Source organism: Dermacentor silvarum, chromosome 2 (assembly GCF_013339745.2).
Source record: "Dermacentor silvarum isolate Dsil-2018 chromosome 2, BIME_Dsil_1.4, whole genome shotgun sequence".
Taxonomy (NCBI): Eukaryota; Metazoa; Arthropoda; class Arachnida; order Ixodida; family Ixodidae; genus Dermacentor; species Dermacentor silvarum.
This window is the reverse complement of record NC_051155.1, coordinates 130,889,453-130,916,966: the sequence shown is the minus strand read 5'-3', so window position 1 is coordinate 130,916,966 and position 27,514 is coordinate 130,889,453. Positions and strand designations below refer to the sequence as shown.

General features: G+C 45.7%; 1 protein-coding gene across 3 annotated transcripts in view; it reads left to right on the top strand.

The window, feature by feature from the left end:
• The window catches only part of LOC119441768 (E3 ubiquitin-protein ligase Ubr3-like), a 107,944-nt gene that overhangs the window by 62,782 nt on the left and 17,648 nt on the right, over positions 1-27,514 (top strand). For all 3 annotated transcript variants that reach the window (XM_037706378.2, XM_037706377.2, XM_037706375.2), the window contains 4 exons: positions 8,383-8,510; positions 13,573-13,658; positions 20,567-20,675; positions 26,018-26,115. In XM_037706378.2, the coding sequence (XP_037562306.1) occupies positions 8,383-8,510; positions 13,573-13,658; positions 20,567-20,675; positions 26,018-26,115 (421 nt within the window). The remainder of the gene's footprint in view (positions 1-8,382; positions 8,511-13,572; positions 13,659-20,566; positions 20,676-26,017; positions 26,116-27,514) is intronic.

Genomic DNA, 27,514 nt, shown 5'->3' with positions numbered 1-27,514 from the left:
GTCAAAGAAAAGCTGTTATAAATACTAAAATAAAATATACCATTTCATGATAAGAAAAGTAACTTAGACTTTCATGTTTTCGCCTTTAATTGCAATTTAATACTTATTCTATTAGCAGCATGCAACTTGTTTCGCTTAGTTTTGAGTTACCAACTTTACGCACCTTCACCCAGCCAAGTCAATCTGTGATAGGCCTACGAGCCATGAAATCGACAATTGAATTCGGAATCAGCGGCGTAAAATGAATCAATCTTCATTACACATGTTAGTTGAGAGAAAGCGATAACCGCAATCACTTCTTCTAGCTTACGAACTTTACGAGTTACCACGAATCGAGCCCGGTTTTGTGCTAGGTTAGAGCCGTCGCTTCGATGGGCACCGCCATGTTTGTTGACGAAAGCTTTTGCGGCAGCTTTTGGTGCTCTCGCTAAATCGATGAAATAGCGTTCCCGACGCAAATCCCAAACACGGTTTCCGTCTGGCGCATGCGCAGTGGCTTCGACGCTATTTCTTTGGGGCCCCAATACGTTTGAGGCCCTTATTCTAAAACTCTAATAATTGCTGGGGTTTTACGTGCCAAAACCACAATATGATTGGGAGGCATGACACAGTGGGGGACTCCGGAATTATTTTGGCCACCTCGGGTTCTTTAACGTACACCGAAGTACATGGGTGTTCCTGCCTTTCGCCTTGTTCGAAATGCGGCCGCCGTGGCCGGGAATCAAACCCACGTCCTCGATCCAGCAGTACGACACCTCATAAGCTAAGCTAACACGATGAGTGAAGTTCATGTGATGTGGTGCACTGATGTCATCGTGGCAAACATGTTTCAATATTGGCAGAATGAGTATCTGCATCCGTGACATTACGGGCAACCATGTAGAAGTAAAAGCACCAGAACCCACCTTTGGCTCGGGGTCTTGCTCCCATTCTTTTTTATACGTTCTCGCATACTTGGCCCACTTACCTATGTTTGGATTCTCCTCTCTGAGGAGGATCCGATCTTACATCCAACCTATCGAAATGAATCTCGAATCTAAGCACGAAGAAAAATTCATCTAGCAGGAAAAGGAAAATGGCAGTAAAGCTTATCGCCAGAAACGTGGAGCAGGTCGAAAGCTGTGCCCGGCGCGATACTTCATCCGGAAGACATGGCCATGAACACACTGGAGAGTGTCATCCACCCATGCTTCCCTTCTTTCATGTCGGCGCCACGATCGCCCGACGGCCCCGACCCTATGTTATTGCTCTCCCTTCCTAAACATAGCCATGTTGGTACAGTACTGTGAAAAACCCACTACTCCCAGGTTCATCCCCGATGCCCGGGGATCGTGTGCCTAACGGGCGCAAGCAGGGTGTAAGTTTAAGAGCATCAAAGCTAATGGCGCAGAGAGGGAAGGAAAGGCGGGGGGGGGGGGGGGGTCATTTCACGCACGCACACACGCACAGCCACGCGGCCGGCTCGGCCAGCTAAAACACAGCCTTCGAAATTTGCTTCTACCCGATCACAGCCACCTCTGGAGCGTGGATTGGGGCGCCACTTATAGCCTAAACACAGCCAAGTCGCAGATTATCAGTAGCCCAAATATAGCCACATAGCCAACTCGTTCAAGTCGACGCCAAAAATTTTTTACCGTAGCCCAATTTGGCTATATATAGCCATACCTGGCAACACTGGTAGTACCCCAGTAGTACTCCATCTTGAGCTTCTCAAGTAAGCCTCTAAAGAACGCAATGTCCGAGTTGACGCATTTCTTGACGAAGCTGCAGTCTTCCAAGAACTTCTTTGTGAGCATCAGGAGCCGGTTGGCGTGCACAGGGTGAGCTATCTAGTTAGCTAGCGAGATAGACAGACAGACAGATAGATAGACACACTCAAACTGCTTAAAGTTCGCAAGCAATGCTTTGCGTTAAAAAAAATGCGAGCTGCTTCACTGTACACCTCACACGGCACGCCTTAGTTGCCCCTCTCTGGTCTCCCTTCCATCCCTCCATGTTGGTGAGAGGGTGGAAGGGAGACTCGAGAGGGGTGCCACGAAGGCATGCCATGCGGGGTGCATGGGATAAAGGCAGGTGTGACAAAGGGGCTAAATTATTAGGGAGTTTTAGAATAGGGGCCCCAAATGTTTTGGGGCCCCAAAGAAATAGCGTCGACACCACTGCGCATGCGCGAGACGCTAACTGCGTTTGGGTTTTGCGTTGGGCATGCTATTTCACCGATTTAGCGGGAGCCCCAAAAGCAGCCCCAAAAGCTTTGCGTCAACAAACATGGCGGCACCCATCGAAGCGACGGCTCTCCGAGTACCAAACTCGGCTTGATTCTTGGTAACGCGTGAAGTTCGTAAGCTAGGAGAAGTGACTGCGGTTATCGTTTTCTCTCAACTAACGTGTGTAATGAAGATTGATTCATTAGACGCCGCTGATTCCGAATTCGATTGTCGATTTCATCGCTCATAGGCCTAACGTGGATTAGCTTGGCTGGTGAAGGCACGTCAAGTTGGTTACTCAAAATTAGGCGCAACAAATCGCTTGCTGCTAATAGAATAACCTCTCAATTGTAATTAAACGCAAAACCACGAAAGTCAAAATTACTCTTCCTATCATAAACGGGTATAGTTTATTTTAATATTTATAATAGTTTTTCTTTGACACCGTAGTGGCGCTGCAAGCGCAAGACGCTATTCGCAAACGGAAAGCCCTATTCTAAAACTCTTCACTCTTGCATGCCCCAACGCTAACACCCGCAAAGCTCTTTGGGGCCCCAAACTTTTGGGCCCCTATTCTAAAACTCTCTATTATTTTTTCCCCCAAGATTTTGGGTTGTTTCTTGTTTCGGAGCCCCCATCCTTCAGCCAGATTTAATTGTTATAACAGATAATGCGGCATGGGAGCATTGTAGTAAGTGGTTTATTTTATAGAACACATACAAAAGTGGAGGTTGGAGTTAGATTCGTTATGGTCTCTCACGAAATCCTAAAATGCCATTTGTCGAAAGCCCTTGTCTACAAGGAAACAAACCTGGTGGTGCAGCATGTTCATTTCGGCATCCCTTGCCGGCAAAACTCGGTGACAAGATCAAGTGTCATCCAAACTCTCTTGGGGAACACGTAATGGACCGCAAGACGTTTCGAGTTCTTGAAGCAGAATGGCAATCTGCTCTTGCCAATAACGAACGGCCGCAGTTTGCATGAGCCATCTCTATGTACGGCGAGCAAGACTGAGAGCACACAGCTCATTTTCCTCCATGGCATGTACTGCCCTTCAGATTCATTATCTTGTTTAACAGCATGTGCCTAAACAGTGCCACATAATTTCAATTTGTTGGTGTTAAATATTTCCGACGATGCAATCGAAGTGATCGCGTTGCTACTAGGAGAAGCACACTTGCAGGGGAGTAGTGCAGTGCAGTGTTTGATAAATAGAATGTGGCTGTAAACAACAGTTAGATGTATGCATAGTACATTGCTATACTTTTGCATGGGATTTTCGTGGGAATTTTACAACTGTTCGATATAGACAATAATTCGACATAGCCAAGGTTTGATATATCTGCGATTGATTGTATATTAACTGTTAAAACTAGGGGTGTGCGAATATCAAATTTTGCTGCCATAGCAATTATATGGACACTCCAAGCAGATTTCTGCTGTTGGCGTCACCGTTTCCGTCGCCGTGAGGTTCCATATAAAGTCCAATGGCGATAAAATCATCGCCATGCCCCGTATTCTGTATGCGCGAGTGAAAGCGCACGAGGGACACGCGCTTTCATGGAGAGCAAACGCACGGCGGAGAGCAACATTCGTGCGAAAGGCCATGGCGGATTGGGAGGGAGGGAGGGGAGGCGACGTTTAGCTGCGGCACCAAATGCGTATCTTGCGTTTGGGAACAAGGTGAACTGGCGACTCAATCTCCCATGCGAAAGGAGGAAAGCGGGAAGGCAGCGCGGGAGGGAGGGGGTGCGGCTTCTACTCTGCCGGCAACTGCGTACTTGTACTTCGCGCGGCTGCGGGCTGTCCCGTGCACCGTATCTTGAAAGCGATCTCCACCTGGCTCTATGCGCTGTGCTTTCGCCGCTCAGTTTCTGTTGAAGCAATAGACCGCACGAACCTTCGCTCGCTGCTGCAGCCGCGCTTGCTCACGCCAGCGTTTTGACAGTAGTTGTCTGCGGTCATCGAGTGTGATCTATTCACGTTCGCTTGTGCGCGCTGACACCATGCTTGTTAATTCAGTTAGTAAGCAAATGTGTCCAAGTTTATGCAGCCGATAAAACTACTACAGTAAAACCTCGTTACAAGCGACACTGAAGGGACCTGGAAAACATGTCTCTTGTAACCAAGGTTTCTTGTAACCAAAAATTTTAAAACCCCCGGAGACTAGATCACTTTATTATACATCAGCATCAAAATGTTTTAACACATCTACAGGAAATTGCACAGTATGGCTTAAAAAAGTCATTCATAGTAGTTTGTTTTTTAGTTACTGTAGATTGTATTGGCTTCCTTCCCAACTTCTGGAAGTAAAGTACTTCACTTTGCAAACCTTCCTGTTGCTCACAATACCTTTGAAGTGCTCTTAGATGTTCGTCAGCCTCAACTGCCGACGCTTGCTGCCCTAATAGACAGAAAGTATAATAACAGAAAGTTCGGTGCAATTTGTAGTCGCAGCTTTGCGAGAAATGAGATTTGGCTGCAGAATGGAAAAGAATCAAGCCAAGGGAATGAAAAGTGCACTTTTCATGCCCTTGGCTTGATTCTTTTCCATTTCGCAGCCAAATGTCATTTCTGCATACCAGTTGGTACGATGTCGGCTACGTTGTGTGAGTTGTGTCTTCTAAATAGTGAAGAATTTACTCTAGGGACCTAAAAAAGTTGTCCGTAGTAACCGAGTGTCTCTTGTAACCATGTTTCTTGTATGCGATGATGTTAACATGGCGAACATAGGAAAACCAACCAAACCATTTTCAAATTTCCCGTATAACCGAGTCTCACTTGTCTTTTGTAACGAGATTTTACTGTATCTTTACTCCGTATACCTCTCTACTAATTTGCTATTGCGATTGATGCTTCGCCTTTCGGGCGAAACTGCTACTTTAAATTTCAAAGCAAATTCGAATAATGAGAACTAAGTACAAATCAAATAGAAAGTTTTTCAAATACAAATACTATTGGTTTTGCAAAAATGCATTTTTTTTTATCAGCCAGAGGTACAAAAGAAATTTGCGTAGCTTGCACTGAAGGCACAATGCTAAAGAGACAGCGGAGCGGATGGGCACCTAGCTTGTCCTGGCTTTTGGGCTAGGAGAAGTCATCCCCAGCATTTTCCGGAATGTATTTTTATTTATTGATTAGCTATTGATTGGCTATCGATTGGCTATGCAAGGTACTGGCCACGTACATGAGCTAGGCTAAGCACTACCAAGTCATCCCAAGCATTTGCCAGAATTTATTGATTATTTTGTCAATTATTGATTAGCAATTGATTGGCTATTGCAAGGTATTGGCCACATATTTTCGTTAGGCTAAGCACTACCAAATCATCCTAAGCATTTTTCGGAATTTATTGATTGGTGATCAATTATCAATTAGCTATCGATTGGCTATCGATGACTGACTAAGATTAAGTAGTCCCAACCATGCTTCGCTACACTTAGCCAGGCTCAGCTTTGCTAGTTCACGGGGTATGTGCCATTGCGCTTGGACCCTTTCTGGACTGCCGCCAGGATCGGCCCACATTCTCTGTTGACGACAGACAGATTATACTTGGCATAAACAGCTCCGCTGGCAAAAGTAAAGGAGCAAGTTTATTGCACAGCAAATCACACAGCATCAAAGTATTCTTTGGGGTCAACAAAATTCTCTAGTACACTTTTACTTAACAGTATCCTAACTGCAGTTATTTAATGTTGTCGTGAAGGAAGGGTAGCTGCTCGAAATGTTCGGGGAGCAGTGACACCCTCCCTTCATACACTGAAAATAGTTGCTCGCTGGACATACTAGTGTCTGGTTTCAACAGGTATCTCTTTGCAAGACAAGCCAACAATGGGCACCATGCTTTACTACTCACATGGATCTTCATGTTGGTACAAAATTTCATAGCACACCCATCTTTCAACCTGTGCTTGTGACAGTGAAAATTGCTGCTGGTTCATGAGCTTATCAAAGTCTTTCGGCACTGCTGACATGAAAGTAGCCTCTTCAGAAGTTTTTACTGTGAGAACATATCTGGGGTTCCTTGGTGTTGAAATTTGTCTAGCTGCTTCTAAAGCCAGGTTTTTTAACCCAGTTTATTATGTTATTGAAGCATCGTGGTGGTGCTCAAGTACTGTAGCGCGAGGGTCTAAAAACATTGCCAAGCTTGCTACTTGGTCGAATTTGTAGTTTGGAAGCTGTGTTTTCAAGCACTTAGCCAGATAAGTAGCAGACACAGAGGTTTCCACTTGACGGCAGGTGTTGTCCACTTGCATGAAGAGGCAGTATAGTGTGTGTACTTGAGCTGACAGTGTCCGGTAGCCATAAGTATCAGCAGGGGTCCCGTGACAGTGCCCCTTCTTTTGATATGCTTCGCTGCACAACAAATATGCTTCGCCGTATACAATGGCTGAACCTGCAGCGAAACAGACACGAACCAACAACAGCAATTTTCAGCGATTTGAATACAGTAGACTTCCATTAATTCTGCTCTAGTTAATTCTATCTTTCTGTTAATTCGATCCCAACCGAAGTTCCCGGTCTGCACCCTTGCATTTCTATGGGGCCCAAACTTTCATTATTTCGATCCTAAAATTGGCTTTCTCATAGATAACTCGGAACTTGGCCAGTCAGCATGTGCATGCCTATGTTCACCCCAATAGTGACCCCTTTAGTAGCAGTGTCTGTCTTGGTGGAGCTTAGCAGCCAGTGAGTGCGTTGAACACACATCATCTCCGGTTGAAAATGCCTGTTGCCTGCCTGCCTGCCCAGGAAGATTCTCTAGCAATAACCAAATCACATAATGTCCGATTATGGTATTTACAGGATTCTAACGTGCTCCTTTCTTTTTTCTAGAAAATTGGGCCGAAAATTGCCTAAGCAGTGCAATCGGATCCAAAACCAAAACTGCCTTTGCGGCATTTATGTGCTTTACCCCATAACAAGGATGTACTGCGTCGAAGCTGACTTCAAGAACTGTTCGGCAGAACGGATTTTGTAAAACCGACTGCCTTTGTGGAACACATATATCTTTCTTGCTAAAATATCGGGTGTGCATTAGATTTCTACTTTGTTTAGCAGCTTTAATGTAATTTCTACGTTGGTTTTCTGGTTTGGACACGTAGAAAGTGGACGCGCATTTGATTTGGGGGCGTGTTAGACTCTGGGAAGTACTTTCGAAATGAATCGGCGGTGTTTTGGCATTTGTTATGAATCTTCAATTCAACCCAAGAAATAATTGATTAATTTCGTCAGTCCCGGCAGGGTTGAATTAACAGAAGTCGACGGTTTTTCGAATAGTAAAAGTGTATTTCGAATCAAATGAAATGCTAACCTATTGGAATCGAATATTCAAAGTTTAGAATATTTCCACTCTTCTAGTTAAAACCAATAAGGCTGTTAGTGTGTTTGACTGTACTTTCTGTGTAATTAAAATGTTTGAATGTTGTTTCGTGCAACCCGGTTGTAACAGTGGGATGGATATTCTTGGCCCTTGAATATTGTTATAAGTGGGTTCGACTTTACTCGCAAATAGTAAGAGATCGAAAAAAAATGTATTGCAGTATTTATGGCTATCAATTTGTTGTCCCAAAGACATGTTACATCAGATGCAGGAACGCGTCAAAAACGAGTCTGAAGAAGAAACACTTGAGCAGTCACCGCAAGAGGCACCATGCACTGCCATACCGAAATCACGACTGTGCTACCCTAGTGTACAGGAATACACGAACCGCAACTGGAAGGGGAGCTGCAATCAAAGGCAAAGAAAAACAAAATTCAATAGTATTTCTGCATTTCAGCCATGCAGGGCTATATCTAAGCTGCCGGTAACATGATAGCATCTCCGCCACACACGCCTTGGAGGTTGCAGATGTGCACGACTAGGTGAGCGAGCGCTTGGAGGTAAACGAGTTGAGTTCTGCATCCCACACTGAGCAGAAATGCAATTTCAGATTATATTGGGTGACTCCATAGAGATGGCAGCACCTCCTTATAACCAGTGGTGTCGAACACGTGCAAAATATCAAACATAAGATCAGGGCCGTACATAAGCGTCAAAAACCATGTGGCACAGATCAGGGGTATTGTACATATACGGTGAAAACCCTCAAAGGGTTAATAAAGACATTAACGGTCTACCCCTGGCTGTGGCGCCCTTGCTTGTGCTTCAACCTCTGTGTCTGCATTGATCCAGGAGCCGTCGATAAAGGAGATGCGGCCCTTCATGGAAGACCTCACCAATGCCACATTCAGCCAGTACCGGACCATCTCTTACTTGCCCAATTCGCATAGTCTGGTGTTGTTTCTCTGCTCCATCGCCAGGTGAGGGCCTGACCATTGGGCGAGGCTTGCACTCGGCAAGTGTGGTGAAGGTGTTGCATGCACTGCCAGCGCAAGGAAACTAGTACTGTTACCCCATGTCCCGGTCTCTCTATATTCAAAGCCAACTACAACGAAATTGTGGACTATGTAAAGGCCTATTTTCTGTGATGAATATATGGAGTAGCCTCCGTGCGAAATTTTGCACTTGAAATGCAAGCGGATGCATTTTGAAAGAATGCTAGCAAGAGTTTTTGATTTCGAAACTGAAAAAAAAAAAAAATGCCACCATTACTGCTTGCCCGAAGTGGCACACGATCGAGAGCATGAATCTCCTCTGCATGACATCTCATATTAGACTGCATCTGTTCTAAAAAATCTCAGAGGCGACATACCGGGACTTCAGTCATATACAACAGCCACCAGATGCACGTGTCGGCTGCTTGGTGCTGTTTAAAGGCTGCTAATAAGAAATTTGTACAGCTACTAGCCTTGCAGCATTGCCAAGATTGCTTCATTAGTATACACTACTCACCAATAACTAATTTAGCTAAAGTGAAATTTCGTTGCAGTTGGCCTTTAATAACAGAACTACTAATGATCTCCTGTGGTAGTTATAGCAATTTGGTCACTTCAGCTGGATTACTTGAAAAGGCAAACACAACTACTTGCAAAACGAATTGTCAAATGGTGTTAGCTAATTAACAAAATATTACAAAATAAATTTGTAATTAATAGGGTTGCTGACCATAATCTAGACACGACGGGGACTCAAAACATCCAACTAATCGGTAGCTCGAAATACCGGATTCTCCATAAAATTAGTAACTTTATGCCACAAGTGGCCAAGAAAAAAAAATGTGCTGTATTCTCTGATCGTCACTTTCGGGGATACCGTCTATTTCGCGTGACTAGCACAAGATGCATCGACTTCTATGGCAAACTTGGCACAATGCCAAACTCGCTATCTTTTGAGGGACTAGTGCAAGATCCATCGGCGTCTGCGAGTGACAGCATTCTTGGCATAGTCCCAAGCACGCTAACAGAAACGGTGCCGCCCGTTGACGCATCCGGGGCTAGTCACCCAAAATATCACGAAAGTTAAAGTATCTTCTAAAGTGAGCATCCGAGAATACGGCGCAAGTTTGTTAACACATTGCTACGTGCACATACGCTTGCCTTTGGCCTAAATAGTTTGTGGCCGTGATTTTCTAGTGGTGCCTTTTATGCCATTCCTGTTCCCGCTTTTGCGACTAGTGCAAGGTGGATCGGCGTCTGCGAGTGACAGCATTCTTGGCACAGTCTCAAGCACGCTAACTTATCACAGTGCAGAAACACTGTCGCCCGTTGACGCATTCGGTGCTAGTCACACAAAATATCACGAAAGTGAAATTATCTTCTAAAGTGAGCATCCGAAAATACGACGCAGGTTTGTTAACGCATTGCTACGCGCACATACGCTTGCCTTTGACCTAAATAGTTTGTGGCCATGATTTTCTAATGGGACCTTTCATGCCATTTTTGTTCCCGCTTCTTGTGCTTCGTCAGTGGTCAGAGCTACGCTCTGCCTGTGTTGTCAATGGGATCAACCGGTCAGGAACGGTGGATGATAACAGCGGCACGGAACTCGCTCTTTGAATCAAGCAAATCACAAATACAGCCTTTTCCAACGTGACGAAAAATTCTAGTAACGTTGGCCTTTACGACTTATTGGCCCCTATTGTCCTGCACTTTAGGTGTGATCAGCGAGTACTAGACTCGACTAGGCTTCACTAGTTTTGGGTTCAAGGAGGCATTGGCGACCTCTCCGACAACATGGCTGACAACGTATCAAAACAAAAATATCACTATTTCTGCTTGACTCGGTGGCCAAATTAGCACATGGCCATGCAATCAGAGTCCGAATTATCGCATGACATGCTGTAAGGTGTCCGAAATTTCGGTTGTCCTTATACATTAAGTGTATGGTGCCCGTGGCGGTGCCGCGGAGCGCGGTGTCTGAATAATAATTCGGTGCCTTTGAATAGTTATCGGTATCTGAATAATAAGTTGACGGCTGTATCTTTGAAGCACATTTCCCAGTTGTGGCATTGAAATCAAGCAGTAATGAAGTAACATGCATTCTGGCAGAAATCAGTTAGCTTTACACCAGTTTACGAAATATACTCTCAAAATCCGACGAAATGAATCGATGTTCCAGTTAATACTTATCTATGCTCCATTCCTCATAGTGCTGATAAATTTTGAAAATGTAACATTTCTTTGTCAGAGTACAATAAATCAGTTGTCATGCTGTCATTACCATGATATTCACTTATCAGCATATTGTGGCCGTCGTGATAGGTGATGACGTTGTCGTCACACGCTTGCATCACACACTTGCTCAGCTTACTCTAGAGTCACTATATAGGCTCCTGTAGGGAGCCAGAGTTGCATGTTTGTTTTCCCCGCACCACTTATGCCACATTCGACGGTTGCTGTCACATGGAACTCCAAAGCTCAGCAGAGAAGCCAGCTAAACAGCTCCACTGCCAATGCTGTGCTGGTTTTGGTGCTGTTGAGGGCACCAATACCTGGATTACTGTTCATCATAATCAGTGATGTCACAGTGGTCTTGCCTCAGTATTTGCAGAGATTTTAGGCACATTCAATCGTCGTTGGTGCTGTACTGTGAAGAACCAGAACTGTTTGTTGCGTTGCTATCAGGGACATGCATATACCGTATTTACTCGCATGATGAACGCCCCTTTTTTTCCCGAGAAATATGCACAATGTTGGGCGGTGCGTTCATTATGCAAGGTAAAATTTGGAGCGATTTTTTTTTTTCGTGGCCACCTCTAAAAAAGTCGCAGTTTCACCTGAAAGGTGAACCATCAAGTGCAATAGCAAATGCGTAGACAGCTACACGAAGTTAGGATAATTGTTTTTATCGGCCCTATAACTTGCAAACGTTTGTTAACTATGTAAACATGAACACATCACACTCGATGATCGTGGACATTCGCTGTCAAAATGTTGGCATGAAGAAGCATGGCAGCAACAGCGAGCGAAGTGACCTTCGTGCTTTGTATAGCTTCAACGCAAACTGAGTGGCGAGAACGGAGCACGCACAAAGATTTAAGCCGCCGTTGCACCTAGACCCAGCCCCTGATGCAGATCACTTTCAAGATAAGGCGCGTGCGGCTGCGCAATGCGCAGTTGCTGCGCCGCCCCCCTCCCTCCTCTCCCCTTGGCACCATGCGTGCGAAGAAGTGGAGGGTGCGTTCATTACATGAATGCATTCTTTATGTGAGTAAATATGTGAGTCGCCACTCCCAGGACGCCCACCCGAGTGCTTGGACTATTCTCGCTGTGAAGACATCTCGGCTGCTGATTACAAGCAGCAACGTGTTTTTCACACGAAGGCTAGGTGGTGCGGTATTGCCGTGGTCCGACTAAATGATCGTACATTCACCTTGTTTCCATATAACATAGCACAAAAACCTTGCACTCGGCCGCGCAACGCTTGAAACAGCAAAGCTGGGCGATCGTAGCCCAGCATTTTCCGGAAGTACGCATGAACTTTTCATCTTATTACTCATGATGATGATAATTTCTTTTTGCGCGTCTCGGACTTACGGCCGTCACTGCGCGTTGCATAGCGCAGCTTGCAACACCGACACCGCGTTCCAATGCCGACACCGCGTTCCAGGAGACCCCCTCCGTGAATGCGTCTCTCTCTCGCTCTCATAGCACGCAAAACCTCTTCACCTCGCAGAGCACGAGCATACGAATGCGCCAGCTGTGGACGAAGATGACGACGCTCGAACGCAATCATATGGTTCACATAAATGCACGTTCTGCAAGTGTGGCTCTATAGCCTAGTGGTTACGACGCTCGCTTTGGGACCGGGGGTACGCGGGTTCGCATGCCGCCTCCTCAAGAAAATTTATTTTCTTGGTAGTGTCTTGCTACGCACCACAAGTTACGGCTGGCTTAAACAGCTTCGCTGTTAAAATGACCATTGCAAGCATACTTTCTCAAAACTTACTTGACCTACATTTAATTACAGTGCTTGCGTGTTCTGTTTAAGATAAGTGAAAGTGTGCCAGCAACAGCGAGGCATAACTGACGAAAACACCAGTGCACAGGTTAGTTGCACCATATGTAACCAGATAAAAACACTATTGGTGTGGAGACTTATCTGTGTAGCTTATGTGATGAATTCAGCCTGCCAAACACTGTTTTTGAGGAGGCGAAGTTATTTGTGCAATCAAAATTATCTTAGGCTTGTTATAATAGTAACGATGAGAATAAAGCGCTGAAGATTGTTCGGCACTCATTAGCCTGGTTCCTGCAAGCATGAGGAGTGGCGTTCCCTCATAACAAAGGATCGCAAGGTGGCAGATCTTTGCACAACTCTGCTCCCCCACAAGAGCATATAGAGGAACACTACCCTCTGCAAACACCCTGCACCATCTGGTGTACCACTTTGCAAAACACCATGCGTGGCCAAATAGCCAGCTTCTGCAAAATTCTTCATATAAAATTTATTCCCACAGCGCATGGGATCTGCATAATTTTATTTTTCTCGGCTGCTGATTACAAGCAGCAACGTGTTTTTCACACGAAGGCTAGGTGGTGCGATATTGCCGTGGTCCGACTAAGGTTAAGGATACCGTTTCCTCATTTGTTGGTCATTTTTTTTTTCTTTCTGTGCAGTGGCATGCACAATTATATAACAGCTAGTGAACAATGAAACTGGAAAGAGCACATTAGAAGGGCGTGAGTAAGGGTGAGCAAGGTAAGCTAGCACTGTGGAAAGCTTTAGGCGCAGTGCATTGCCGAGACTTTAGTTGGAAGCATCAAATGCATCACTTGTGTAAGCGCAAAAGTAACTGGCTTCAAAACACAAGCTTGCAGAGAAACCAGCACTTATGTCTTAGGGGAAATCTTTGCACACTGTGTTTATATGTGCATGCGTGCTTCTGCATGCATACAAACGTATGCAAGATAAGTTTGCACTCAGGCATCCTGCGGTGAGTGACTGTTTCCTTGGCCTTCTTTTTGTGCCTCTGCATACCAGGACCAACCTGGAGGCGGAGATAGTGCTAAGGAAGCGAAACCTCTGCCTTCCACAACCACAGCAAGTCAAAAAGCAGTCCTGTTTCTGTAAGTGCTGCATGGTCTGTTGTCAATTCTTTGTTTGACCTGACTATTAGCGCACAAGTGCGTTGTCCTTTCTCACAGGAACATTTATCACTGGCTTTCCTTGTGCATCATTTTGATCCCCAATCAACATAGGTCCTTGAGTGTATACTAAAATATGAAAAGGAAAAAAATGGAACTGATTCCTGCAAACTAGTTCAGGTTGTAATGTAGGAAAGCTGCATGGCTGAATGCTGTATCTTTATGCTTAAATAGCTCCCACTTTCATTTTTGTGAATGGCCTCACTACTAGCCATCGACTATGGGGCCATGCAATGTCTCCAAACCTAGTTATTAAAAAAAAATGTTTAAACAGGTGTCATTCAAAAACTGTTTTGGAGCCTTAATACACAAAGTCAAACCTTAACATGCAAAGATTTATATTTTATTTTCCATCTCTGTTTTAAGCTGTTGATGGTGGTACGGAAGCGCTCATTTCAGCCTGTTTGATGTGTCTACTTAGTTAAAATTGTACGTGTATTAGTGATGCAAAACTATCAATAGTTCAGTCATTATCGAACGTTCGATAGCACAAAATGTTAGGTAATAGCATCGATAGTGCAAGATTGACAGTAATATTGATACATACTATCAATAATGTGACACCAAACCACACGTAAACACTGCATCATAAACTTGACAACGTTTCCCTGTTCCCACTTGCATGAACTGAGTGAATTGAATTGTCAATTATTGCAAAATTTCTGGTAATGCAGTCGAACTGTGTTACAGTGGAGTCACATTGGACACAAAAATACCTTTTTTCATATTTAATATTCGTTATGAGCATACTTGCAGATATCGTCCATAAAAAATTGCCATCAAGTCTATTCGAAAAGAAATATAAGTGTGGATCCTCCAACAGGCTAGCAAAAGGTCTGCTACGGATTTTGATAGCCCATCAGCATCTTGCCGTGATAGTATAAGGCATGGGAACACCAATAAATTACATACACCTGCTTTGCATTGCCATGAATTCTCAACTGCGCGATCGGTGTTATCACACAGAATAGGCATGTTAGTTTGCCATCTGCAAGCCCAACTGCTGGCCAAAATGCATATGCCGCTGACAGACATGGAGGCAGTGGAGAGGAATGCACGTGAATCGACACTCCTATATACTGTGGCTGTTAACCCACGCATCTGATCTCGTTCTCTGTCGCCAAAAATGTATGAGCATGAGCAAAAAAAATATGCACGCCACTGACAGACTTTTCGCACGTGGAGAAGACCACACGTGGATTCGTCCTCCACTACTACGCCATCAGCCTAAGCTGTGTGTCCGATCTTACACTCAATAACCGATAAGGTTTACCAGTGACATTATCGTGACAATGTAGAGTAACACACTGTCAAAAGCGCGACTTCAATATGTTAACTCTTTATTGGGTGAACCTGTGCCCAGCAAAGCAAGGGGCACTCAAAGCACAACGATAGCGGTGAGCATAGTCAGTGATCGTCGAAATCTGATCTGCAGGTCAAGCGCATCGACTTGTATTGACCCTTTTCGCGGAGCAGTTTGCTTTGGAGAAACGAGATGGCGCTCACGGCGGCGCACCATACCTCAGCTCAGCGACCTCGCACGAATACGAAACCACTACCGCTTCTACCTTGCTTCTGTGCGATCAGCTGTCGGAAATGCAACTGAGTTTTTGCTAACACACTGTGCTCCAATCATGCTAGATTGAATCATGTGGATTGAAGAGGTGTGCAGTAGTTGACTGCAAAAAGAGTGACTGGCATGTTAAGGAACAGAATGAATCTGTGTGGCCAAGTTCGCGAACCGCTGCTGCAACTGTCCGAACGTGTTACCGGCACTTCCTGATGTACGGCTTTCCTCGAGGATACAGAAATTTGCTCATCCGCCAGCCTTGTATCGCTAACCTTCAAAGAAAGGGCTTCATCCCCAGAATGTCGGCAAGAGTGAGTACGACTCGTTAAACAATGACAAAGGGAGTAGCGCCGCTTCCTGTCATAGTAAGTTTCGCGCACGTTATCTATACACATCTGTTCCAAATTGTAGGAAAACTTACGCCCTCTCTATTGCCGACGTATCAAGAATAAGTGAATGGGCGCACACTTGAATATATGTGCACTGTAGACGCACAATAAATGACGGGACTATACCTATGGCGCACGAATGGTCGAAGCTGAATATTTCGTGACGGTCCACAAGAGTAAGTGAGTTACTAGCTGTAATATATATTTGCTACAAGGTATTACAATGTACAAAACAGCTACGTTTCAAGCCTTCAGCGCAGCAAGAACAAATCTATCGGAACTGAGCACACCCGCGAGCGATTAGGCAGAAAATAATCACATATTGGCCGCACCGAGGAACTTCACTGAGTCAGAAACTGACAAGCCACTGCTTCAAATATTTGCTGAATAAAGAACAAAGAGTAAAACACACTAATCCTGACTGAATTCATAATCCGAAAGCTTGGAATAGATATTTAGCCCCGCTTTTAGAACAAGCATCATATACACTGCTTACGCCGTTTGGACATAGCTTAATCAGCTCCGAAAGCACTTTTGCATGTTCTCTGAAGCTGTGATCTAAGCTTCGTATCGTTCACCTAGTCACCGTCTACGATATCTCCGAAAACAGAGGTTTTCTAAGCCGCGCCGTCGTCATACACTTCCATTGTAAACAAGGAGGCAACGGAGGCAGTTGAGGCAAGCAATATACGCGTCACCATGGGATCAAACATGGCAGCGCCCACTGGGATCGCCGCGAAAAGGGTTAATATATGACTCGTCGAAGGTTCCAGCATAATCGCTGGTTCCTGTGTGCCTTCCAGAAAGTACTACACAATTCATGTCGGACATAGAATCTGATTGCACAAGGTTCGGTGACGACTGACAATGTATAGAACCAGTGATAATATTCGAGAAGCTTCAGATACAGAAAGGTGCGTCTTGCGCTGAGCAATAATTTTTAACATTTCTTAGATGGGGAAACACGGTCACCGGTTAAATATAAGCAAATACGTGTGTTAATATTGACAGTGAGCTTCCCACAACGGCTTGTCACTAGCCACTGCATGAGTTACACTGCTCAAGCCACTAGGCCTTACCAGCGCTGCTTCATTGGAAGTTTGCAACCAAAGTTGCAGTATTGTGCCACTCGAGAGAGCAACAACCTTGTTCATGGCCACTATATTTGTGACATCGTGTGCCCTGTTCATGTCCGAAACACCATGCGACATTCACAGAAAAGTCCAAATAATTGTGCAGGCACAAAAAACTGGGCGTCACAGAAACCGGTCTGCAATTGTGATTGACATTTTCGCTACTAGATGAGGCAAGTGCCAACAAAAATTTGCCTCGCTGTACCCGATATCGTGTTGGATCTAATTTTTTCGATTTCATTATACTAGCAGGAGAATACTTCATTGTAATAAAGCCTGACCAACAAAATTTTATATTTACTTCAATACAGTATAGACCACTTATAACGTAACTGCTTATAGTGCAGGACCGGATATAGTGCAGTCTTTTCAGACTCCCGTTAATTTTCCAATAGCACTCCATGTATACACGTATCGCTTATAGTGCAGTTGCGGGAAACGAAATACAGGTTACAGTGCGGCTGCCTGGGAGTACGGAAGTCAGCGGAGACAGCGAACGCTCCCCTCAAACGGGCGCCCCAAGGAGTGCTCAAGGAAGAAAGAGACGAAGTGGAGGAGAAGGGCACGTGGTGCGAACGAACAGCCAGTGAGGCTGTAACCAGAATCTTGAGTGCGAGTCGTGAAATATCACGTCACGCATAGCGAGCGAGGGCCACGCAACGGCCAACGCTCGCTTCACGATAACGGCTGTAAACGAAACTTCAGCGAGCGGCGCCGGCACGGCACGGCGAAGGGTGCACACGGAGACCGTGGAATGTGAGGGAGGAGGGCGGCAGGGAAACGGATTTCGCCTCATCAACTCTGCCGCTTCGGTGGCTCCCCTCACCCTCCCTTCGTAGCTCCCACACTTTCGACTGTCACCGTGCGCGCCCGCCGCCGTGCAGGCGCCGCTGCTTCGCTCTGTGCCGTAGCCGCAGCGTGCAAGGTCAACACGTGACTAGGGTTCACTGCCGTTTTCCACGCGTGGCTACGGTAGCGTGGCTGAGACGTCGGCACGTACACGCATGTTCGACCTTGCCACCCTTGCCATTTGAGAGAGCGTGAAATGGCTGCCGCGTTTTTTTTTTTTTTTGGTTCGTTCGCGCGTGACATTGAGGGGTCTTCCCCTAAGCTTTTACTCTATGGCGGTGCCGGAGCAATGCCGGTCGGAGGCGCCGCCGCGTGATTTGGTTCGAATTAACGAGATTCGACTGTAAATTGAATGCAAACGTTCTAGCCCCATTCCTCGACTGTCGCATACGCGTGGCGGCTTGGTTCACATGTTTTGCATATGTTCGGGCCTTGAAAATTGTTGCTTTGGTTATAGTGCGGTGCCGCTTATAGTGTGGATATTCGCGACTCCGGCGACTTACGTTATAAGCGGTCTACACTGTATATCCATGTTTGTTATATCAGGGTTTGGTTTATCACTAGCCAAGATTTGTAAAGCTATTGATTGCACTGTCACTAGTCAACTATCACAATACGATCGACAGTACTATTGATAGTATACTACGATCGATAGTTTCATAGCGAAATACTGCAATGCTATCAATAGTGCTGTTGATACTAATACTACTGATACAGTTGAAACTCGATTTAACAAAGTAATGACCACACTCGAATTATTTCGTTAAATTGGGAAGTTCGTAAAATCGAGAAAAGAATTTTTTGGCCCTTCGAAACTGAAAAATGTAACGTAGCGACACCCAAAAGCTACCGCGGCATTCCATTTGCCGCTAACCCACGCCTGCGCGTGTGAAAAGTCTGCGAGGGCAGCCTGAATCACTTGTGCAAAGCAGGCTAGAAACGACGCTGCGTCGTTGGAAGCTATTCATTGCACTGTCACTAGTGAACTATCGCAATACGATCGACAGTACTATTGATAGTATACTACTATCAATAGTTTCATAGTGAAATAGGGCAATGTTATCGATAGTGCTATAATGTTATGTTTGTGAGGTCTTAGGGTCTCACAGGAGACCGACCACCGCGGGTTGAAGCTTAGCAAGCCACAGGGCTGTGTCAGCCGTCGCCTCCAGCACCGCCGTGCATGTGGTCAGGCCGCAAGGGGCTACAGAGTGACGCACGCAAAAACACCATATTGCCCTGAGTAACGGAAACCGTTTATTCTCTCCGGCGGCACCAGCACTGCACAAACGCCTGGGCAGCGGGGAACTAAAGAGGTCCCACACCAAGGATGAAAATACAGATATGGGCGCCTATAGCACGTCGCTGCGAGAGCATAGGCTCAAGCTGGGACACGCTGCTAGGAAAAGTCCTGGCAGCTATGCTGCTTGCTCTGGCGTTAACCTATGGGTCGCGAGAGCTCGTGCAATCTCCTTCGGCAAGTGCGGCTCAGCGGGGTACGACCTCGCATGAGCACTAGGCACCACTCTTCGGCTTAGCGTCAGAAAAGAATCAGCACAAAGTACGCACTCCCCGCACAGGCAAGGACACCATGCGCGAGCTGAAGTCCTAGTCACAAAGGTGTCGGCGGACGTGAGGAAAGCATCTACTTACCCTGCGCTGGTCTCGGCGGTAAGAGAGCCACGCTCAGCAACCCGCAGCTGAACCCGGCCACGTAGTGACGTCAGCATTGCACCCCCACCGCAAACCACCGCGAGTGGAGCGCCATCGCTGAAACCGGTTGGGAGCGGACGGGGATAGGCGTGTGACGGCAGAACAGGTGAAGCCCACGCAATGGCGACGGCGCATTCCTCAGTCCCCACATGCTATAGCTAAATTTTTATAAGCAAAGAGCAATTTGTAAGTCCGAGGCTGCCGATTGGCCGAGCAAGAAAGTTTCTCGGCCAGTAAAATAAAGCTAGGGTCGGGGCTAAAGCGCAAAGATGCTTTAACGCGATAGCGTTGTGGTGCACACTCGAAGAAAAACCCGTCTGTTTCAAATTAGGAAGAAATCACCACTTTTTTTTACTAATTTGTTTCAGGAAAAACTTAGTTAAATCGGGTTTGGTGGCCATTAGTTTCATTAATGCAGACTGATGACAACGTTTAACCCTATGGGTACCTGCCAGGGAATGGAAATTTCTTCGTTGAATCGTAAAATTGGGTTTCGTTAGATTGAGTTTTAACTGTAGACCTTTTTAACTATCTGTTGTAAAAAACTATCGATACTGTCGATAGTCAATTTATCAGTTGTTCTGCATCACTAACATGTAGTGACGGAACACATGTCACATAGAGTTCCTGTCTGTGAAACACGAACAAGCTGTTTCTTTAATTATGGTCATAGGTAGGGCAGAGAATTCCAAGTGACGACTCAGTAAATTTGCATTCTGGCTCAAAACAAGGCAGTGTTGTAGTGGCATATTCTGAAAGAAGAATTTTCTCACTGGTTTGTTGGTCCGTACTTGATAGAAATCTTATTAGACAAAAGTACATAGAAAAGGCACATAATATGACTGGATAAAGTGTGTGCTTTTAACTTAAAAGAACATCAGCAAATGAATATGCGTACACGTGATAAGTGGGGATTGTAATATGCTCTTTTAATACATATATTCATTTGCTGACACCTATTTCATTGAATTTGAAAATCTGCGCTCCACTTTATACTTTTTTATTCTTTGTAATCTTGCACAGTAAGTTTTTCTTCAAGCGACCCTCTTGTGAGTAAAACCAAAAGTAAGCTCGCCGAAGAAGGGCGTACCTGAGAGTTATTAGCTCATTTGTCACTGACTGCTGGGTCTTTTTTTATAGACACGCGCAGCTAACGTTCCTTGCTCGCATATGCAGTGCCCTTGTTCCGGGTGCTGGCATTGCATGCAGACCGGTGGATGGAGCGACGCCAAGCCCCCTTTTGGTCACAACTCACCGGCATGGTGCTCAGTGAGAATCTTACCAGGTAGCACGGCCATCGTTATCCTTCACCTATACCTCCTTCCTTCCTTCTGGGTGACTTGCATTATCAAAACTTGCCAATTCCTTTATGCTTTTTGATGTTATAGCTAAATTTGTATAAGCGAAGAGCAATTTATAAGTCAGAAGCCGCTTGGAATTTCATGACTGCAATCCATCTTTTCTGAAAGCTGGCAGAAATGAGAGCTGTATTCAAAAATGTGTAGCCTGCTTTTGTTTTCACAAAATGCAAATTTGTGGACAGTTCTCATGCTCACAAGTGTCTTTCTCAGACAGACATGTCATGGTTGCTTTTGCACAGCTATGAACTCTCCAACACTCAAACATAAGGCATACTATAGTACGGCAAACAAGAATTACCCAGTCTCTTTGCTTTTGCAGCCACTTGCTTCACTGCAGCTTTTCTTTGTATTGCCACTGTACTCAAAACAACCTTTGTTGGGTTTAAGTTGTAAATATACACCAAAACAAACACTGAGCAGCAAGCAGCAAAGGCAGTAGTGTAATCTAAAAACACAGCTCACAAGTGTCCACATTTCGGAACCGTTCTCAAAGGAACGTGAACCCCTGCCCCTCACCTCTCCCCTAACAAGCACTCCTGAGAACATTTTCGTACTGATGGTTTAGCTTAGCAGAATTTGCACCACATTCTTTCCCATTGTTGCATGAGACTCCTCAGTTAGTGTTGGCCCAGCATCCTGGAGCTTGACCAGATAGATCAACAGAGAAGGCCTGGGCATTGACAATGCAACGTGGAAAAAAAACATGACCTTTAGTTAAGTTGTTGCATAACAACCAGTCTGTTCAAGTAGCTGTTCATGAAAGAAAGATGAAGGCTATTCCACCGGCAAGGCATGCTGCATTTTATAGCTTTCCGGAACATTGTTGCCCAGGGGTGGGGGGGGCAATCGTCAGCCGCAGCACAAGCTGTTGGTGCTTGGTTGTCATGTCTTGGCATGTCGGCTCGCTACCCCCACGCAGCATGCGGCAGAGAGAAGGGGGGGCGGGGGGGGAGGAGCAAGCTTCGCACTGGAGCACAAATGTACAGGCAAAAGTCTATGCAGACACAGGGACTCGTTCGGGTTCACCGTTTGATACACGGGGCTTTTAGTGTTTTGAACCATCAGAAAGGTTTTTGTTGTCCTAGCAATAATTTAAAGCACTTGCCGTCGTCTGTGGCCACATGGCAAGAATGTTTGTACTGGAGGCTAGCTGTAACTGCAGCATCTTTCCTACCTTTGTTTAAGGCTCATTCACACCGGCAACTGACAGCGGTTGTGTGACCAAGTTGGTCACAAATCGTTGCTTTTCTCGAAAAGCGACCGTTTTGAGCCAGTCGCTTGCTGCTCGATCTTTAGTCGTGCGACCGCAGTCTCAAAACTGCTGAACCAATCAGATTCGCAGAAATAGGACATCTGTATACGCTGGTACTTATTTTACGTGGCGATGCAATTGTGAATTGGCCGGTCACACTCGCTGGTGTGGGCATTGGCTGCCTTCAGTCGCTTTTTGGTAGCTGGTCGCAAATGGTCATGCAACGTCCTCAAGTTGCTTGTGTGATTGAGCCTTTACTCATCCATACCTGCTAACTCTCCTGATTTCTCAGGGAGACTCACGAATTTTGACCAATCCTCTGCATTGTACGGGCATGGCCATAAATCTCCAGAAAAATTGCCCATTATGAAAAAAGAAATTTGTCATGTGGCACAGTCAGGCATTGCAATTGCCATTATGTGTCAAGTAACTAGCCAAAGTTAAATTTAAATCTGAGCTATTTGTATGCATGCAGAGCAGGCTTAACTCAGTTCGCTTCTGACTGAGACCTGCGTGAACTCCTCAATCGCTTTATTACTTTGACAATTTCTTTGCCCAAACTACTTATTCTTTAAAAATTTGATATTGAATATTTTCCATTAAAAAGCAAGTTATCGGTGTTGAAAAAGAATTCAAGCACATACTAAGTCAAATTAGCATATTAAAGTTTATTATTGCTCATGATAAGGAAGGCCACCTACCTGCTGGTAATCAACAATAAAAAACAGAACAAGAGCGCTGTTTGGAAAGTTTTATCAAGTCATCAGGCAATGTTATATTAAACTCCTTACCAGGGACGCCCAATAACGGAATCCGAGGAGCCTTCGTGGGAAGGTCCTTCACATCAATGTGCCGCCAATGACGCACACTCGCAATAGCTTCTTCTGAGCAGTCTTCTTCATCTGATGAACTGCTAATTTCGAAGTCATCGCTATTGTTTGTTTCCAGAAATGAAGTAAAGTTCGGTTTCTGAATGATTATCCTCCGAAGAGCTGGACGACGGCGAAATGCTTCTTTTCTGCGATGACGGACCAAAAAAATGCGTCGCCTCCACCGGATGCCATTTTTTTAAACACGAGTTTCCCCCAAAGAAATGTGAAATGGCACTTGAAAAAACAGAAATTACCTGCCCAATGCTGCCATCTGCGAAGCGACACACCAACTAGCCCGCAAACGAGCGTGTCTTGTTCAAAACGCTCAAAAGGAGATATCATCCCGTGCGGACGAGCTATACTTGCCCTGAAATGGTTAAGGGGTTCTCTGTCCCTATCATGGGGAAAATAGGTGTTTTTTGTATGTTACGGCAGATGTTTTTTGCTGAAGGAACTACTGCACTCAATAATTAATGGAATACATAAACAGAGAGCAAAATGAATGCACTTTTCATGCATAAAAGTTTTTGTATTAACGAAATGTATGTCATAAAGATATAAATTGTTAAAATCAAGATTGTGCGATAAAATTGAACAAAGTTTGTAAAGACACGCTTGTATCTACTAAGAAAAAAATGTTACGAAAATTATGAGATATACAAATTGTATTCCCGTCTATTAGGCACTATTTCCGAAAAAATCGAAATTTTTCATCGAACAGGTATTTCACTACAAAAATTTAACTGCAAGAACTACAGTTGGGCGTGCCGGGCTGTGGCTGCCGATGTTCCGGGCTGGTTTGCATCGAGCATATTGAGGGTGAAAAGGGACCACTTTCATGGGGCATAGTATACGTTCCTTTAATAATACACGCTCATGTGCCGTCTCTGGTCACAGTACTAGCACCAAGATGTGTAATAACTGTGCAGGTAGCCATTCAGGGTGTTTTCTGACTCGTAGCTAAAGAACAGCGCGAAATAATACCAGGACAAAAAAGACGACACAGGACGAGCGCTGACTGCTTAGCAAAATGCATTTATTCTACGTGTGCATATATATGTGTACGAGGTATGTATGATGTGAGGTGTACATATTGTGTACGAGGTCGTGCCGTGGATCATACATTGGACAAGCAGGGTCGTTGCCTTAATGTCCGCTTGAGCGAGCACGCCAATAACCTCAAGTGCAAGAATGGGGGAAGTTCGGCCATTCGTTGTGCCAAATGTGGGTGCGTACCATTACTCCAAAAGGCACGGGTTCTGCGCCGGAGCCGTGGGGGGATGCGTGACTCTCACGCATCCCCTGATGTTGTTTTCCCCACATAGCTTGCGTCTCCTGTAATCCGGCTTCTCCGCGTGTCTAAGCGCCGGCGGCGGTCGTGGTGGTTGCGGCGCATTGTGAGAGATGGTGCGAGTGTCGCGATGCTAACGCCACCGAACGGTGGGGTGACTTGGGAGCAAAAAGTGGAAGGCGCTTCCTCTTCGAGTTGGGGGTCGGTGGTGATGCGGACGTCCCGCGCGTGCGCCGATCCACGCTTCGCGAGACCATCTCGCGTGGCTAGGAGCAGAGCACCGATATGGACAAACTCGGATCGTTCGAATGCGCTACCGTTCACGTGACCGTACACGTGAACGATAAGGCGATAATGTCATAGCATGGGGCAAACATATTCGCTCGCTATCCGGTCGCGGTGAGTCGGACTTCCTTGACTTGTCACGTGCCCATGTGAATGTTTTATGCATAGTAATTCGCCTAGCATGTATTAGTGTGTGAAAGGTGCAATAAATGCCGTTTTGATTGTTTGCACTACTGTGTTGTCGTTCCTTTGTCCCTAAAGCACGTGTGAGACCCCACAACCGATACCAGCAAGCACACAAGATCTACAAAGCTTTTTTTTATGCACTGCAAATTATCGTTATGTGTCAGTGTGACTTCGATTTCCAAAACTTACTAGGGGGTTCGCTATCTCCACGATTGATCAATTGTTCTGAAGTTTTTAACTTCCTGACGGGGGCATGCACGGTTATAAGAGCACGAGCCCCCTTCTCCTTCCCCCCTCCTTGTTTCTTGGTCATATAGTCAACAACTGATTTTCCGGACGCCCGAATTTTCAGACATACCTGATAATTTGGACGTCTTTGCGGCATGCCACGTACCCCATAGAGTCAATGTATAAGAACGTCTGAAATTTCGGATGCAAGAAGCCTTCACCATCCGATTTTCCAGACTTTTTGCCATGACCACGCGTCCGAAACAGCATTACTCGAAGCCACAGCTGCTGCCATTTCGATTAACTTGCTGCCTCAAACCAGCGCTCTTGCACTCAGATCCACTGGCAGCCGTAGCCACTACCGTGGCAACGCTAGGCTTCAACGTTGAATACAAAGCTTCTTGCTGTTTGGTGCTGTGTTTTTCATTGAAACAATTTGCCGCTATTTGCAATGGCGCTGACTCCGCCTTTGTAATCCTCGCCAATGGCATCAAAGCTCGGAAAGCACGGCGCATTGCATAAAGCCAGTTCCCCATAGTCAGCTTCGCCTCAGTACAGCTGTGTTACGCGGTGAAGCATACCAAGGGTGGGAACGGGCAATTGTCACGGGACATGGTATGTTTCCCTAAATATAGAAGCATACACCCACTTTCTCCTATCATAGTACGAGCACCGACATGCCTCATAAGTATACTGGCAGGCCTTTAGAGCTATTTCGGACATGCCTGTGGCGATTTGAGCCCGTGGGGGCAGTAAAAGGCAAGCATTTGTTTTTTCAGACTGCCCGATTTTTCAGACGTTTTTGCAGCCTCTAGGGAGTTTGAAAATCGGACGTTGGCTGTTTATGTACACAGAATAATGCATTTTGTTAGCAGTCAGCGCTCGTCCAGTGTCTTCTTTCTTGTCCTAGTTTTATTTTGTGCTCTTTTTTAGCTACGCAACTGTACCAACTAGCTTGAGCTCAAACCCCTTTAAATTGCTGTTTCTGATGTGGCTATGCACCCCCCCCCCCCTACCCCGAAAATAAAGAGCAGTATTTCTTTTCCGTCCCCCTCCCTCGCCGAATCTTCCGAACTTTGAGGTCCTCAGTTTGGCAGGTATGCTCATCCCATGTGTGTTTGTGATGTATGATGTTTCATGTGTGCATTGCAGCCTGACACCCATGGAAAGGAAGGTACCGGTGTTCGTATGCGACCCTGCAGCTGTGCTGCTGGAACTGATGCTGGCCTTGCCTCTGGACCTAGAAAAAGGTAGATTCTGGTTGCTTTTCTTTTAATGAAATGAAGCTTGAGATGCTGATGCGCGCCAATTTGGTGGGGCTTGAGTGGCCCGAGACACGCATTGTCTTTCTTGCGTCTTGGTCAAGCGCACGTGTGCACTTCTCGAATTCAGCCTTGGTCAGTAGCTTTTTTGGGCGGGGCATTTCGGCTGTTAGTTTTGACGTGCCCATTCGACAAGAATCGGTGCGGTGCGAGATGCCGACATGCATCGAGCTAGTGAGGCTCGGGCATGGAGACGCGCTTTCCTGTTGTCCTATTGCGTAGTGTTTTAATACGGCAAATGGAAACCAAAACAAAATGGTGCTGGTGGGTAGTAGTGGAATACAATGCCACCAAAGCAAAACATGACACTTACTTGGTGCCCTCTGCAGCAGGGAATAGCAGCATGTTTGGGTTATCACCGATTAAAAGCATGCAGCAAGCTTCCAATGGCATTACGTCACACGAGCTGTCAAACAGATAAATGAAGATCCTTGTCGCAATAGGGTTGGCGGCGGTAGCTGTAAATGTGGCATGTGATGACCTGCGAGAAGATTTGCTGGTACACTGCAGGGAAGCTGCTGTGGCAAGCGGGTGATCTCGATTGTGAACACCTTTCACCTTTTCTTTTTCATATGGAATCTAGCGACCGGAAAACGTATCGTACGATTGCAGATTGGCAATTTACTGAACGTTGGTGCTGAAAGATGGTGTTTACCAGGAGCATATTAACTGGCAAGGAAGAAGCATACCGTACTTTTCAGTGTATAAGACGCATTTTTTTTTTCTGAATTTTTCGTCGGTGCGTCTTATAGAACAGTGCGACTTATGTACGTTTTTTTTTTTTTCGGAAAAACTGCCGACAAAATCGGATTCGATGTTATGGCCACGCAAAGCGCACTGGTTGACTTAATTTCTACAGGTTCTGTGCGCTCTATCGAGGTGGCGGGTACGTTCTTCTCGTGATCGAGTTCCTGAGCGCTGTGCGAGAAGGACAAAGCAGCAATGCAAGAGATGGCAGGCCAACCGCGAGTCGGCTGACCCCGAATTCGTCGCATCTGCAGATCGCTGTCAAGATACGGCGTGCGCCGCTGTGCAATTTACTCAGTTGCTACCAGAGTACAAGCCGCCCCCTCCCCTCCTTCCCGCGCTGCCTTCCTGCTTTCCTCCCTTGTACGCGATTTGGCTCACCGTTGCACGCTTTCACTCGCACATACAGCATACGGTGCGCGGGGACGATGTTATCGCCCTTGGACTTTATATGGAACATCGCGGCAACCACGACGGCAGAAATGTGCCTGGAGTGGAAATACATGGCATCCATACGCTTGCACGTGACCCGCGTTAATGGAGTGAAACGTCATTGTGATTTTTTGAATCGCTTACCTAG